Source organism: Malus sylvestris, chromosome 16 (genome assembly GCF_916048215.2).
Source record: "Malus sylvestris chromosome 16, drMalSylv7.2, whole genome shotgun sequence".
Taxonomy (NCBI): Eukaryota; Viridiplantae; Streptophyta; class Magnoliopsida; order Rosales; family Rosaceae; genus Malus; species Malus sylvestris.
The window spans coordinates 5,487,563-5,503,979 of record NC_062275.1 but is presented as its reverse complement, the minus strand read 5'-3'; the positions used below and the strand labels follow the sequence as shown (position 1 = coordinate 5,503,979).

The 16,417-nt window shown below is 37.0% G+C and overlaps 2 protein-coding genes across 2 annotated transcripts; both read left to right on the top strand.

Annotated features, from left to right (window-relative positions):
• Positions 1 to 2,904: 2,904 nt before the first annotated feature.
• Positions 2,905 to 5,291, top strand: LOC126608842 (transcription factor MYB1R1). The gene is made up of 3 exons (XM_050276849.1): positions 2,905 to 3,331; positions 3,530 to 3,741; positions 4,386 to 5,291. The coding sequence occupies exons 1-3, from the start codon at positions 3,052 to 3,054 to the stop codon at positions 4,878 to 4,880; spliced, it is 987 nt and encodes a 328-aa protein (XP_050132806.1). The 5' UTR covers positions 2,905 to 3,051; the 3' UTR covers positions 4,881 to 5,291.
• A 7,948-nt stretch (positions 5,292 to 13,239) lies between these two features.
• LOC126608735 (probable inactive receptor kinase At1g27190) lies at positions 13,240 to 15,589 on the top strand. The gene has a single exon (XM_050276737.1). It carries the CDS (start codon positions 13,462 to 13,464, stop codon positions 15,283 to 15,285), a length of 1,824 nt encoding a protein of 607 aa, XP_050132694.1. The 5' UTR covers positions 13,240 to 13,461; the 3' UTR covers positions 15,286 to 15,589.
• Positions 15,590 to 16,417: the final 828 nt, after the last annotated feature.

Here is a 16,417-nt window from a genome sequence, read left to right as displayed (position 1 = left end):
TACATTTAAGGATCACTCTCCTAGGCGATGTGGGATGTTACAGTTATAACTTATATCTGACAAGATTGCTGGAATTTTTAGCCAGTCCTTTGGCCCTTTCAGATTCTGTGGGGCTCACGAGCTCTCTGGCTTAGCCCTCGGTTGGAGACGGTTTTCAGGCTATTTTGACCCTCTGACCCTGTAGACCATTCGGTTGGAGATGGTCTTAAATGGTTGTGCAATACGTCAGAAAAGCTTGATTATATATATTATATAGCGGTTAAGTTCGTTTTTCTATTCATATTATAAGTTATTTAAAAGTAAATTTTAACGCAACTATTTTATACAAATATAATATGCATGTTTTTAATGTTTTTAGTGACGACCTAGGGTTCAATTGATCAACCCAGTCTGGTTATTAGTTTGGAGAAACCGAATAACTAAAGACAAAGCTAAGCACAAAAATCGCAATATGTAATTAACAGTTGACGGAACTGGGTGTCGAAGAATAAGAAAGTTACACTTGTAGCCGCCGAAGAATAAGAAAGTTACTACGCTTAACAACGCACACATGCATGTGACTACAGACAAATTGCCGAAGAAAACAAGATGCAGACAGAACAGAGAACACACCTAATAAGAAAAGTAAACGTAGATAAAAAGATGAAACGAATCAAATGCTTTGAAAGCAGCGTAACAAATTAGGAACACGTGCTTCCAAAGAGACAGCGCATCCATAAAATGACATGGCCTATGGCCTTTCTGCTTTGAACAAAGCCCATTCACCGCACACTCACAATCTCCCATGATTTGGAGAAATTTCGTGTTTGACGTATTGACAAGTGATATTATTAATCCCCTTGACTGAAATAATTGATATGTAATTGAGTTAAGTTATGATATTAATGAACATATTGATTTATAGAAATTTAGTAATATAACTTGAAATTGTTACAATATAGACAGACTGAAAAACTTGAGAAAATTGAAGAAATGGTTTCTTAATTTTAATCCAATTGAACCAATGATCCCTTAATTAAAAATTCATGATAATTGTTCTCTTAAGTCATCAAAACGTGTAGCTATGATCCTTTTCGTCAACTTCGTCAAAATGAGTCATGTTTGAATGATCATTTATACGATTGGGTTAACGTTGATGAACCATTACTTCAATTAAGTTAAAGTTGAGAGATCCTTTCCTACTTAATTCAACCTCACGTGCGTAGCATATGACTTATTTTTACGAAAGTTCTAACATAGTTGACGAAAAAATATCATAACTGCATGTTTTGATGAGTTAAGAGATCAATGGTCGTGAATTTTTAGTTGAGGGACCAATGGCCAGAAATTTTTAGTTGAGGAATTATTATTTCATTGAATTAAAGTTGAGGAACTACTGCTACAATTTTCTTGAAAAACTTTTCCATGTTGTACATGCTATTACTTACGTGGTCTCACATGGTTGGGTATGAGAGCTTACGGTGGACAAATCTTTTGTATACTTTGCGGGTCTCACTCACCAATAGAAAATCAGGAGAAAACGAAAATAAAAAGAGGGAGAAAGTGATGGTAAAAAAATAAAAAATAAAAAATAAAAAAAGGAAAGCAAAAGGGCATCCGTCCACCACCACCAAGGGGGTGGAGAGCCACATACAAAGGTTGAGGTTAAAGATAGAAGTTTTGTAGTGAAAGGTGATGGATGGGGTCCAGGCCTTACTTATCATCCACAACCACATCCCATCCCACCACCAATATCCACCCCCATGGCTGATATCCAATGGACGATCTGAATAACGTGAAGGCATTGAGACAACGATGTCTTTCTCAAAGACTCATCGAATATGCCCAGTCGACGGTGCAGAAATCACTTTGGCCCTCCACCATCGCTTTTTTCCATATATTAGTTTTTTTAGAGAACTGCTATTAACACTTTAAAAATCTCATTCTACACTTCTCACAAGTGTATTTTTATTTCTAATTATAGAAAGTTTGAAGTCCTAAATGAGATTTTTGAAATGCTAATAATAATTTTTCTTTTAAATGTTGAATTATTTTAAGCAAATAATTTTCTACAGTGGTCTTAATTAACAATAATACTTGTTGTAGCTAGGATAATATATAAAAACTATAGCTCACAGATTAATTAACCTGTCAACTAAAAAATATATATTAAGAATACACAGGATTTCATTTAAGAACACATAGGATTTCATATTTACACTTAGAGAATGGGATGATATTTTAAGTGGATACAACTTATGAAAATTTTTATATAACTGATATAATTTTTCTTATAAAAAAATATAATTTATTTCTGTTCTAAAAAAGAAACATAAATCCTATACAGTGCAACATATTATATGACAACAAACTATATATCAACATAGTAATAATTAAAATTATTAGTTTTGTGATTTTTCAATTCAATTTTAAAAATTAAAATAAGTTTCAAGTTGGAACCACTGTTCTTGTTATAAAAAATTAACAATATAAAAAGTGGAGAATTAACTTACTTATTAATTAGCTACTAATCATTAGTGTCCAATCTCAAAAGGCAATATGCACGAAACGAAATAAATAATTTGGCAAAAACCCTACCACCAACCAATCCAAACAAGTAAAGACATCCGCTACATAACGAACGGTGTAGATACATTTAAATTTTAATCCAACGGATGGTACACATAAATCTCATCCAGGTTATTAGCCTACTGTGGACATTACTATGGCACAGAGGCTTGGTTGTATCGACGACAAGTATCCCCATACTGAACGGCCCTGATTCGAATTTTAACAATCCGTGGAACCCTAAACATGAACCGTCCGATTTTAATTCCACGGTCCATGTTCGTACACAGAAACCCTAAAATATACGCAAAACGCAGGGTTATTAATTACATCCGCAACTATATATGAGCCACAGCAGCCCTCATTTTTCTCTTTCATTAGACAAACCAATTCCTGTCTTTTCCCAAGACTATCACCTTTTTCTTCCTTTCTTTCCTTGCATGCCTTGTTGAAATACCACCATCACCTACACCCACAACAACGTGTGAGTCGCCGGAGAAGATCATGTCTCGCACGTGCTCTCAGTGTGGGAACAACGGCCACAACTCCCGCACTTGCACGGATGCCAGCGGCGGAGTCGGTGGTGGCGCGACCGCCTCTGCCGAGAATGGTATCATGCTTTTTGGCGTTAGAGTCACGGAGGCAAACGCGTTCAGAAAGAGCGCCAGCATGAACAACTTGTCCCAGTATGAGCAGCATCTGCAGGCCGACTCAAACGCCGACGCCGGTTATGCTTCTGACGACGTCGTCCACGCCTCTGGACACCGCCGCGAGCGCAAGAGAGGTATGTAGTACGTACTCGTGGACCTTTTTTTATTTTTTTTATTTCTTTATTAGAACGAGAAATCAAACTTAGAAATCTCATGCGCAAGCGTCTTGCTGATCTAATCTGGAGTTTAATTATATTAATTTGTTCATTTATTTGGATTAATTATTTTTCACTTGACTAATTGTTGGATTGGTTGGTTTTTGATATGGGAAGGTGTTGCGTGGACGGAGGAGGAGCACAAGCTGTTCTTGGTGGGCTTACAGAAAGTAGGGAAAGGAGATTGGAGGGGGATTTCTAGGAACTTCGTGAAGACTCGTACGCCGACTCAGGTGGCGAGTCATGCTCAGAAGTACTTTCTCCGGCGCAACAACCATAACCGTCGACGCCGCAGATCTAGTCTTTTCGACATCACCACCGATACCCCTGTATGTGCTATCGATATTTTAATCATAGTTAATTATATATTAATTTCCTTAGTTTTTTTCTTTAATCCGAATCGATAACGATATTTCATTAAAAGTTGAATAAAGTTAAGGGAAGGGTGCCAGGGTGCATTTTTTCGTGGACCAAATCTTGATCTGGAGAGAGAAAAGCACAACAAACAAACATAATAAATCCCTACATAGTCCCCACTGGTAACACAAAACATAAGCACCAGCGGTGCAAATCTATCATAATTAATTGCCTTAATTTTAGTTCATGCCTATTGTTATTTCCATGAGTTTGATTTGTCTTTTGGCGCATATTTACTCACCGTCCTCAAGCGGTGGCAATCTTCACCATTCTACTTATCATTTAAAATTTAAAATTTATAGATTACACAAATCACTAAATTTAAGGTTCAGATTTATTGTTTGACATTATAACTAAAATCAACTTGACATTGTAGCAACTTTTCTACGTTTAAATATGTCATTGTTAATCATGAGTTATGAGCAAACGATTTTACACGGCATTTTCTTGCGCCCAAGTCCGATTACTTTCTTTTTAGTAGATTAGTATAATCTATAATATCGTCTTGTTAAAAAAGCCATGGATTATATTAATTGTGTACTTTAAATATGTGCAGTTGAATTCATTGATGGAAGAAGATCTAGGCGAATCCTCACCAACAGTTGTACCAGTATTGCCATTCCCACCACAGCCAGAGTCTAATTTGGGTTGCAATTTTCTTGGAGGGTTTCCAGTTTCGACTTTCCCGGTTGCTTTTTCTCCGGCAGCCCTGCCGGGTGAAGGCTCACCGACAGAAAGTAAGCTGACATCACTAGGATTAAACATGAAGTCATTAGAAGACATGCAGCAGCAGAGCCAGACAAAAGTCGCACAAACAACTACTGAGCTCATCCGTCCGATCCCACTTCATCCTCCGGTCGTCCCTCCTTCTAAAATGGCCGGTCTTAACTTGAACAAGACGTACTCATCGTCACCCACCAGGGATCCACTGCCATTGTCTCTGAAGCTCTCTACGACTCCGTCCGAGGAGCAATCGCCCACGACCCCGTCGCATTCGTCTGCGTTTCAGGCCATGTCTAGCGGCTCTGATAGTGTCATTAGCGTTGCTTAATTAAATGTAATATTGAACAATTTGACGTCGATGTATGTCGTACGTGTGTGTTATAATAGGGCCGGCAATGTAGCACTAGCTAGCTAAAGCAGTATGGTGGCAAACGGAAATTAATTATTTGGTGGGCCCGAGATTAGATCGACCAGTGTGACTAATTAGGGGCAAAAGGGTGATTAGCGTTTATGTAGTTAGTTGATTAGGTGATTAATTTGCTTATTTTGTACAGGATGGTTGGGTTTAATTTATATAGATTTAGGACAAGATAGGTGATATGTCGGTTTCAGTCTTCTCGCAGTGGTGGGGATTCTTGTGATTGATTTTTATTTGGTACCTATTGGGCTGGAATGTTAATAGAGCACCAGGTGCGCACTGTTATTTGGTCCTCTGGCTGGACCCTTTGCAACTTAAAAATATAGTACCAAATTGATTGATAGAATAAAATACAGGAATCATTTTGATTTAAGCTAAAAATAAATAAACGTGTTTTTCGTCTCTTGATTTCTACCAAATAAAAAAGTGAAGAGTACACGTATTGTATCATATGGAATTTGTTTGGTTTATTTTTCTTCTTCCTTTTATTTAAAACATACGTCTTGAAATCTTTTTCATGTCCAATCATATAGAATTGAATCAATGAACTAGTGCGCATAACGAATACTCAAATCAGGTTCGAATGGTGGACGATTTCCTTGCACTTTCTTATGTGATCATAGATCATTGGTATATTAAGTATAATCTCTCAAATCAATCAATTGTATTAAAAAAAGAGTGGGGAGTACAGCTCAAAAAACAAACTACAAAACAGTAATGGTCACAACACGAGTACGAGAGACTCTAGAATCATTTATGAGAGCTGGTCTAATCCAAATATGACACTCATCAAATACAAAATTTTTAATATTCATATTAAAACTTCAATTAGCCAACTGATTGTTATAATATTCTTCTATCTGAATAGCATTATTTTTCAAGAAAAGCAGTGTTGTATATATAGTGTGCACTAGCACAAGATGCTGATTGATGTGGCAAAACACACACCGATGATATTGAAAGAAAGTTGGTTGCCACCCTATTTTACAAGACAAAATGAGTAAGGAGTTGTTCTCTATCAATCATTAATCTTTTTTTCGTCCAAATAAACAATTCCTTCACTGTATTTTTTTTTTTAGCAAATGATACTATATTAAGGGGAAGGGGTGAACTTAGCCTCACAATAGCTAGCAACAATGTGGTTCAAATTCGTCTTTGGTGAGAATCAAATCTAAGACTTCTCACTTACAAGTGAAGAGGAATATCACTAGATCGTAGTGCTAAGTGACAACAATTCCTTCACTTTGCTAGGCAATATACATTTCATCATGTGCATATTTTATATGTACGTTGGGTTGAATTTTTTTTTTTTAAAGGGACCAAGTAGCTTTCTCATGACAATTCACTTTTTAGAGGGCTGGAAAGACCCACAAAGGCATTTCATTCTCCACATGGCTAACATCGTGTGATCGCACAACGCCAAGAATTGAACCCAAGACATGCCTTGTGAAATACAAGCCTGAAATTTGTATGTTGGGTTGATAAGAAAGTTATCTTAAGAACTAATTTTTGCCACTCTAAGAAGTAACTGAATAGGTAAATTACTGGTGTGATTTAAAATATATTAGTTATAAATAGGCTTATTTTTAATCTACGCCCCTTAAAACTTTATTTTGATCTCAGTATACCTCCTGTCACTCAAAAGTATCACTTTATTTCTTGAAACTCAAAATTCGTTCCATTTTGATTTGTAGACTCTTTATTCTTTGTGAAACTTATAGGTCACATCTTAAAACATACGTGGAACCTAACACCCAATAAGACTATACCAAAAGTGCAATAAATTTGATTATAAATCTCCATTATGCGTTAACATTCAATAATCAGAGAATGTTAAGTTTAAAAGAAATTGAAGAGATGAAAAACAAAAAAAGAGATTGATTAGCCTGAAGTACCCAAATCAAACTCACATAAGAAATTAACAGATCTAAGGCAACGTGGAGTGAATTTTGAGTTTTATATAGAAACTTTCAAGTTTCAAGGGGCAAAATGAGATCAAAATCGAGTTCCAGGGAGCAAAGTGAAACGAACTTTGAGTTTCAGGGAATAAAGTAGTGACTTTTGAGTTATAAGGAGTAAAATGAAATTAAAATCCAGTTATAGGGGTAGTTAAAAATAAACCTTATAAATATTGCATGCTACTTGTTAGATACCTGCAGGATCTCTACTTACCATTTAACAGTGTTGCATATTTTTCTGAAACGCACCTTTGAAGTTTTATGAGATACATCAAAGCCGTTAAATAATTTCACAAATTAAAACAACTTATTGGAATCACACACACACACATATATATTATATATAAACATGAACAAGCTAGATGGAAATATATAACAAATTATGCAGGAGAACATTATTCTTCCAAGTACTTCTGAACTTTAATTATTCCAGGAATTATACCAACAAGCACACATATGCTTAAGAATTCAAGTGCTGCTTGGATATTTTGGGAGCTGGGGCAGGCCGTGCATGTGAATGACGTTTGGAAGATACTATTCCAGCCGTAGTAGTACTAGGAGTAGGGTTCACTGCTGGTTGATCGTTTTGGTTTTGAATCTTGCCATGCACCCTTTTAATATAAGCTTCAGCTCTCCCATCAACATCGCTGCCTGCTTCGCTCTTACTATTCTTACAAGCGTCCGATGACTGAGTACTTGTAGTTGAAGTAGCAGCAATAGTAGTACTAGTATTCTGATCTGTGCTTGGTAACTGCATCACGAAGGAGAACGGCTTTGATTCATTTTCCGGTTCCCGCAACCTTTTCTGCGGGCTTCTGGGACTTTGAGGATCTGGGACGTCTACTTTGGTAACTTTAGCAGGCGCTTCTGCGGGATTTGGCGGAGGCCTGGTCATGGTTGTTGCAAGATGGATATTGCCAAGAGAAAGAGACGAAAGTTTAATGATGTTTGCCACCAAAATCATTGACTTTTCACACAGAGATTTGTTCTTGCGACTAGTGGTACTACTACCCTTGTGTTTCATGGCTTCCCGAATTTGAGCAAACAAGCAACCAGTGAATTTAGGGTTATTAGATTGGCTGTGATCAATTTAGGGTTCTTTAGATTTAAATCCTTGCAACTCTTAAACTCTAGACAAAAACCCACATATATTATAACTTCTAAATAAAACCCAAATTTTAAATATGATGTCATGTTGGATAAAAGATGTCCATGAATTTGTGTTTATTTACAAAATCATGCCACCAAATCTCTTATACGTTTCTTTTAGACATTTAATTTGTTTAATATATTTTTAATTTTGTGTGAACTCCTCCAATCCAAAACCTAATTAGATCAAATATATACGGACATATATTCTACATTTACGTATACTAATACCACGATAAGAAGTAGGTAAATTAATTTTGTTACAAATTTAAAAAGTAGGCACATTAATTTTCATGTAATTATACAATAGGTAAATTATTTTCATAAAATTAAACAATAGATATTGTTTTCAAAAAATTAATTTTCATAGTAGGTAAACTATTTTCATGTAATTATACTGTAGGTATAAAATTAAACAATAGATATTGTTTTCATAAAATTAATTTTCATAGTAGACGATTATTTTCATAAAATTAAACAATAGATATTGTTGAAAATAAACACTAAATTAGGTTTATTCAAATTGAAATTTATTGTCAAAACTAAAAAAATTTCCAAATTAATTCCTCCATCTAGAACCATATTTCATGGCTACAAGACCTCGCCAAATTCAATGCACGTGATCAATTAAAACAAAATTACAAGAACTTTCCATACTTGCTTAGATGGGGTATATTAGGGATCCAAAAATTATAAAAACAGACACACAAACTTAATTTGGTAAGTTGCTTAGTTGGATCCTAATCATTGGGTTTTATTCGGATAAATATTATATGATGGGCTAGAGGCTAGAAAAAATGAGTTTGGAGGGGGAAAGTTAAATTTTCAGATCAATTTATGAATATATCTCATTGCATTTATAATAAGCTGTACGAAATCGGGAAAAAGATGGGAAAAATAAAAGAAACCAAAAAGGAAGGAAATTAAGTCAAGTTATTCTGTTCTGTGGGGTTCCTGCAGCTGAAACTAACTGGATGATGAGCAGATTAGTAAGGACTTCACTACTGTGCAAATACTTCAATTTTATTATTTTCTGGCTGGAAAGAAATTCTCATGTGTTTTGTGCTGTAAGGATCTAAAATTCCTTTTTTCTTTAAATTTTCTGTATAATTGTTGTCGTGTAATGAGAAGGAGTGGATGGTCAACAATATTTTCCATTTTGAATATACTTAGGCAAAAGATAGCAGAGAGAACTTGATTCTAACATTACGAGTCTCTTCGACTTGTCTTAGTCTGTTTTGAGAACGTAAAAATTCATCGACAGCTATCAATAAATTTATATAAGACAGAACGTGGTTATCAGAGAAAACTTTAGTTAAGAACAAGATGCACCTCATACATAAGTTAACTTCAACTGTTTCTGATACAACGTGTTCTAGCCAATGAGTTGTTTAATTATAATTAGGAGTAGATGAATTCATATGCGTTTGGTCTTTGCTCTTGCCAGGAACGTCAAGTAATCCAATAAAGAAGCTTTAGGGGCAAGATTCGTCTCCATCGTTTCCCCAAAAAAAAGGATTGGTCTCCAAATGATTTTATCCACATTTTCAAAGTAATTGCTTTCCCTAAATTGGTTCCTCTCTCGCCACAACCACCAATACACACATCTTTTTGTTCCCTCGAGAAAGAGAGTTTCTCACACGAACCAGCTGCTTCTTCTCGTGTTCACTTCACAATGTTCGAATCTTTAGCTTCTCCTGGGTGTGTTCACATATGAATCACATTCCATTCCCGAATCCGTAACACTATTTTTTGTTGGGCCCACTTTATAAGCATTTCAACAATTTAAATCATCTATCTTTTAGGTTTTCTTTCAAATATCATGTCTATAAAAAAAAGGAAAACTAATGAAAAGGGCTTGAAAACTTGAGTTTTAATAATAAAGACAAAATAAATAGTAAAAAGAATAGTACTATGTTTTACTTTTTAGTGTAAAAATGTGGTTTTTCGTTAAAGTGAACAGTAACGCGGACTTTTCATTAAAACTCCCTATAAAAAATCACTCAAATTTAAAACCATATTACCACTTGAATAAGGGTTTTGGATTTCTTAGTAGAACCATATTTGTCTATTTTCTTCACCACAAATGAATTTCTTAATGGTTGTGGATTTGTTTAATTTTATGCAAAGATGATCTATGAATGATGTTCTAAAAAAAGGACGATTCAGATAGTTAAAATAAATAACGGAGTGCTCCTGAAAAAAACGTGTGTCAAAAGTTGTATAAAAAAAACGTGATGTTACGTATCGGCCTCATATATATATATATGCCTTCATTGGATGATCTAAGAGTTCTCTGACGTATGCCCTCCATTCTCTTTCATGGTCATCAATTATGGCATCATTTTCTTGGATCTTCTTTTATGCTCTATACTTTTTCCTTTCTCCTTTTTTACTGAAGCTGCTGGGAGAGTCGGTGTCCCACCGTGTGTTTACGTACCCGTAATCGGAATGAGAATGTGGAATTGAATTTCAATTATGGAGTACTATGGTGTTTACTAAACATGAATGAATAAAAAAAACAGTGGGGCCCACACAAAATTTGGAATTCAAATCCTTGTATTGGTGGAATTGGATCCCCTATACAAAAACATGATTGTTGTCTGATAGTTGCCCTAAACAAGCAGTGCTACCCAAAATTTCTCGCTTCTTGCATAAAAAAATCCAAATTACATATGAAAATAATTGAATTCGAATATTTGAACTATTGAGGTTAGGCTACAAATGAAAAAGAAGAAGAAAAATTTTAGGCTAGATCAAGAGTTCGGTTCTCTTAGCATTATAAAAACATTTACCTAGCCTTGTCTTTTAAGTTGTTGCATGGATCTAAGAGAGTGAGGCTTTTTCCAGTGCACATTTAACTTACACATCTGAAGAAACGTTGTTAGGTCATTTAACTTGACAAGATCTATCGATTCTTGTTTAGATGTTTAATTAATGGACCCTAGATCCGCGAGGACCGTGCCCACCCCAGATGTTCACCAGATAAATTTTAGGCTGTTGATACGCCCAATAAACCATCATTTTCGAACAAGGCCCTAAAAACCCAAAATTAATCACCATATGAGACTCCCAGATCCACCAAATGCGGAGGCCTCACAGTAATCATATGGCCACGGAAAGCCCACCCTAAACTAAAATCACAAAAATTAAAATATGAAAAGAAAAAAAGAAAAAAAGAGTGTGAAAAGTTTCATATCACCTTAAGGGTGCGTTTGTTGCATCGGACTATCTCGGACTGGATTAGTTTCAAGGATTAAGCTGGATTGCCTTAGACTAAACTAACTTAGTAAAGCATTTGGTACAGATTCAGACTAGAAGCATGATAATTATATATATATAAAGAACCCATGATATATAACAAAATATTTTAAGTTGCTTCAACTTCAATTTCAACCAAATATTCATGTTATTTCTGTTAAACATTTCATCTTCACCATGTTCAAAGTATGTTGGTGTCACTCAAATACCGTATTTAATCCAACCTCTTTCTTCTTTTGGCAATTGCCACAAGTGCCGTCTACCATATTAAAAATTGCAAAATTCTTGACATTTCAGAACCAACAATTGATAATTTGCTTCACATTTAAACAAAAACCCATCCAGAACAAAGCAACCCATCACAATTTTTCCCCAAAAAAATAAAATTTATAAATGTGGGTTTTGTGAATAAGGAAATATACCAACGAGAACAAATAATACAAAAAGCCATTTAGCAAATCTAGCAAAAACATATACATACATATATGTGTGGGTAAACACACACACACACACACACACACACACATACCCAGAAAAACGGTGCTTTCTATAATTTCAGCTTAAATTAGAAAGAACCATTGCAAACACCATTAAACCAAACAAAACATATTCAAAAATCTGAAATTCATATTATATTACCAAAAAAATAAGAAAATATGAGGAAGATTGAGGATATATAGCATTACATCTTTCCATCTGAAAATATCAATTTTTCGCCACCAATATCATCTGAATTCAGTGAGATGACGCGGTACTACGGCGGTGGTAACCATCGTCAAGACTTGACAGAGAAAGTGGGAGATGACCTTGGGAAAAGGAGTGGAGGATTTGATGTCGAGGTCGTCGATTAGGAAGAGGCAGCCAACAAACAAAGCAAATGAAGGAATGGCTTAGCAATCCGCTGCATTTTGGAGGGCTTCACTAAGAACCTCTAACGAGGTCTCTAGTCGAGACGAATCCTGTTTAGTCCCACTAAAACTAGTCCATGTGACTACAACACGAAACTTCATTAATTTTTAGTGTAGTCCAATCCATTGAAGATTAGCGAACCCAAACAAACACACCCTAAAATATTAAGACAAAGATTCCAAACAAATGAGAATCGATAGGTTAGTTGGAGCTAACCCAAACTACTCTAAGTGGAGCTCTCAAGACTTGTTGCGTTTGTCTTTACTCCAAACTAAACCTTATTAATATATTAGTGGTAAACTAATTAGTTGGCAGGTCATCACAGACGTGTCAAATCAGGTTGTGTAACATAGAAGAATATGAACTCGTTTGGATCTACTTTTAAAATGATTGACAACGTTTTTTTTAATGTTTTTTTTAACCAATATTTGGTAAAAATGCAAGCAAATCCTGAAATGCACCTGAAGTGCTTTTGGAACCTAACTTTTTTCTCTAAAAGCGTTTTCGTTCATTTTAAATTACTTTCAAATTAGTCATATAATTGAAATATCACGAGAAAGATTTAAATGAAACAATAGTCGTAATATTATCGTTTCTTAAACTAGTTATGTAAGTTATACGAGAAATTAACACAGGACGATTTGTGATTAGTTTTGGAACACTAGCATTTTGACGCTCTATTTTATGTATTACATTAGTAATTAGATATACATGTAATAAGATGATTCATTAATAACAACACATGACGGCACGGCAATGCCTACACTAAAAGAATAACAATTTAGATGATACTAGTACATTGTTACATTAATAACAACACGTGACAGTACGACAATGCCTACACTACAAGAATAACAATTTAGATGATACTGATACATTGTTACGTAATATTCTATGTTAATAAAATAGTGTCATGTGAACAAAGATTATTATATTAGACGACACCTTTACGATGTGTCTATGTCAAAAGAGTGCTATAAAACGACACCATAACCCCATAAAATGCCCAGATATCAGGTGGCATTCAAAAAGCTCCAAAAGGCTGGTCCTTCTCAAGGCTAAAGACTGAAGACCCACTGTCAAATGGATTCCCATTCCCATCTACCCCAACCTCCACCGTCGCCATCATCGCCGCCGCCACATCCACAGCCCTAAATCCCACCGCCCACAATTCACCCGAAAATACCCAACACCAATCGCAATTTCCAACAACCATGAAGGTCATTTTGGTCATAGTCTCACTCTTGCTCTTCAACTCCCTCCTCCCCTGCTACTCCATAGAAGACGACGTCGCATGCCTCCAGGGCGTCAAGTCCTCGCTCACCGATCCAGAAGGGCGGCTGAGCCAATGGGACCTTGCCAACAGGTCGGTGGCCTCCATCTGCAAGCTGGTCGGCGTTACCTGCTGGAACGAGAAGGAGAATCGCCTCATCAGCCTCCAGCTCCCGTCAATGGAGCTCGCCGGCAAGCTCCCGGAGTCTCTCAAGTTCTGCCACAGCCTCCAGAGCTTGGATCTCTCCGGTAACTCTCTCTCCGGTTCGATTCCTCCCCAAATCTGCAACTGGCTTCCTTACCTCGTAACCCTAGATCTTTCTGGCAACTCTCTCTCCGGTTCGATCCCGCCGGAGATCGCCAACTGTAAGTTCCTCAACACTCTAATTTTGAACGACAATCGCCTCTCCGGTTCTTTGCCATACGAGCTCGGCCGGCTCGATAGGCTGAAGAAATTGTCCGTCGCTAATAACGATTTAACCGGCACGATTCCGCTGGACCTGTCGAATTTTGAGAAGGATGATTTTGATGGGAACGACGGGCTTTGTGGGAAGCCTCTGGGGTCGAAATGCGGTGGATTGAGCAGCAAAAGCCTTGGCATTATCATCGCCGCCGGTGCTATTAGTGCTGCCGGGTCTCTGATCTTGGGATTGGGCATTTGGTGGTGGTTTTTCGTCAGGGCGGGTCGGAAAAAGCGAAGCTTTGGTGACAGTTTTGGCGGTGGTGATAAGAGTGAGGGTAGCTGGGTTGGGTTATTGAGGTCTCACAAGGCTGTTCAGGTGTCTCTGTTTCAAAAACCCATTGTGAAAGTCCGGTTGGCAGATTTGTTGGCCGCCACCAACAGTTTCGACCCCCAAAACATTGTCATTTCTACGAGGACCGGTGTTTCGTACAAGGCTGTGCTACCTGATGGGTCGGCAATGGCGATTAAGCGGCTCAATGCGTGTAAGCTTGGTGAGAAACAGTTTAGGTTGGAGATGAATAGGTTGGGGCAGGTTAGGCATCCGAATTTGGTGCCTTTGCTGGGGTTTTGTGGTTTGGAGGAAGAGAAGCTTTTGGTGTATAAGCACATGTACAATGGCACATTACACTCCCAGTTACATGGAAGTGGTAATGTGAATAGCCAGTATGGTTTTTTGGATTGGCCGACTCGGCTAAGGATTGGTGTAGGTGCTGCTAGAGGACTTGCCTGGCTTCACCATGCGTGTCAGCCGCCTTATATGCATCAGAACATTAGCTCGAATGTGATTCTTCTCGACTATGATTTTGAAGCTCGCATAACGGATTTTGGGCTGGCAAGGCTGGTGGCTTCTCGTGACTCCAATGACAGTTCGTTTGTAAATGGGGATTTGGGAGAGTTTGGTTATGTGGCTCCTGAGTACGCGAGCACGATGGTGGCATCGTTGAAAGGGGATGTGTATGGTTTTGGGGTTGTTCTTTTGGAATTGGTGACTGGACAGAAGCCGCTTGAAATCAGTAATGTATTGGAAGGATTCAAGGGGAACTTGGTGGATTGGGTGAATCATTTATCAAACACTGGTCGAAGCATGGATGCCATTGACAATGTCTTATCTGGGAAAGGTCACGATGATGAAATTTTGCAGTTTATGAGGGTTGCTTGTACTTGTGTTGTTTCTAGGCCAAAGGATAGGCCTTCCATGTACCAGGTTTACGAGTCACTGAAGAGTTTTGCTGAGAAACACGGTTTCTCCGAACAGTATGATGAATTTCCGTTAGTCTATGGCAAACCTGTTCCCGAATCCTGATTTTAAAGAAATACTCGCGCAGGGAGAGTTCCAAAGCGCAAGATAATGCAACATTCTTCAGTGTCTGCTTACGAAAGGCGTGTTCTGTAATTGGTATGGTTTCCGCTAGGACATGATTTCGCTGTTGTAATGCTCATCTCGTTGAATCATTCTGTATCATAAACAAGCATTATGCATTGTAACGTTTATGTAATCCACAAATTCTCTGTTTTCGTTTCTTGAAAATGCTCCTTCAGAATCTTCGTTGTAAGTTTCCCTTGCCAGAAAATGCTTGAAATTAGCTATTAAATTTATTCACCATGTATGTCTTGTGTGTTCGTATTCACAGATGTTCAACTTTTCTTTCGGTGAATCTTCTGGTTAACCAAAATACTGCCCATTATGGTACCTCTAGGGTTTCCCATTAACTTGTTGTCTAAGTAGGTTCTCAAATCCAGCAAAGAACTCACCTTCTGGAGAGAAATTTCTCTCTCCATGGCACGGGAACATTGCCGCTGTGACGCCCACTTACAAAGATACAATGTCGTGCGTAACTTTCTCTTAATGTCGTGCGTAACTTTCTCTTCATGTAGCATTATGTTAGTGCGACGGTGACAATCTTCTTGTGTCATATAAAATCTTACCTGCAGGCCGACACTCCAAAAGAATCATCTTCCGAGAAATTACATGATGACTATTTTGGAGCGCTACTTACACCTTCGGTTGATGATCCCAACCACTAACGATTTTTCTGTCCACGCCATAAAGAAGAAAGTGAAAACTCAAAAAGTAGTTTAAGGTCATGTCAAAAACATGGTCTTCTCGTGACAGCATTAAAAGTTTAGCACTGAAATCTGAAAAGACATAAGAATCTTCTTCTAACTTCTTCTTCATCATCATCACCAACTGCTACTACTGAATCATATAAATGTAATTATTTAAGGATTCCGTAATCGTGTCCGTTCATCGTATATCGTGTGGTCAGTTTTCGTTAAGTACTATTTATATTTGAATTTTAAATTTTAAATTTTAAATAATTTCTGACCTTACGATGTACGATGAACGGACACTATTACGGGATCCTTAGGATCCCTAAGAAAAGAGGGAGAAATTCACACACCTCAAATTATTTCTCCCACACCTTTTTAATTTT

What these genes read in the sequence shown, in the direction of transcription:
- LOC126608842 (XM_050276849.1), top strand. Translation starts at nt 3,052, where the DNA reads ATGTCTCGCACGTGCTCTCAGTGTGGGAACAACGGCCACAACTCCCGC. An exon ending in CCGCCGCGAGCGCAAGAGAG is followed by an intron (nt 3,332 to 3,529) that starts GTATGTAGTACG and finishes TGATATGGGAAG; the next exon opens with GTGTTGCGTGGACGGAGGAG. An exon ending in ACATCACCACCGATACCCCT is followed by an intron (nt 3,742 to 4,385) that starts GTATGTGCTATC and finishes AAATATGTGCAG; the next exon opens with TTGAATTCATTGATGGAAGA.
- LOC126608735 (XM_050276737.1), top strand. Translation starts at nt 13,462, where the DNA reads ATGAAGGTCATTTTGGTCATAGTCTCACTCTTGCTCTTCAACTCCCTC.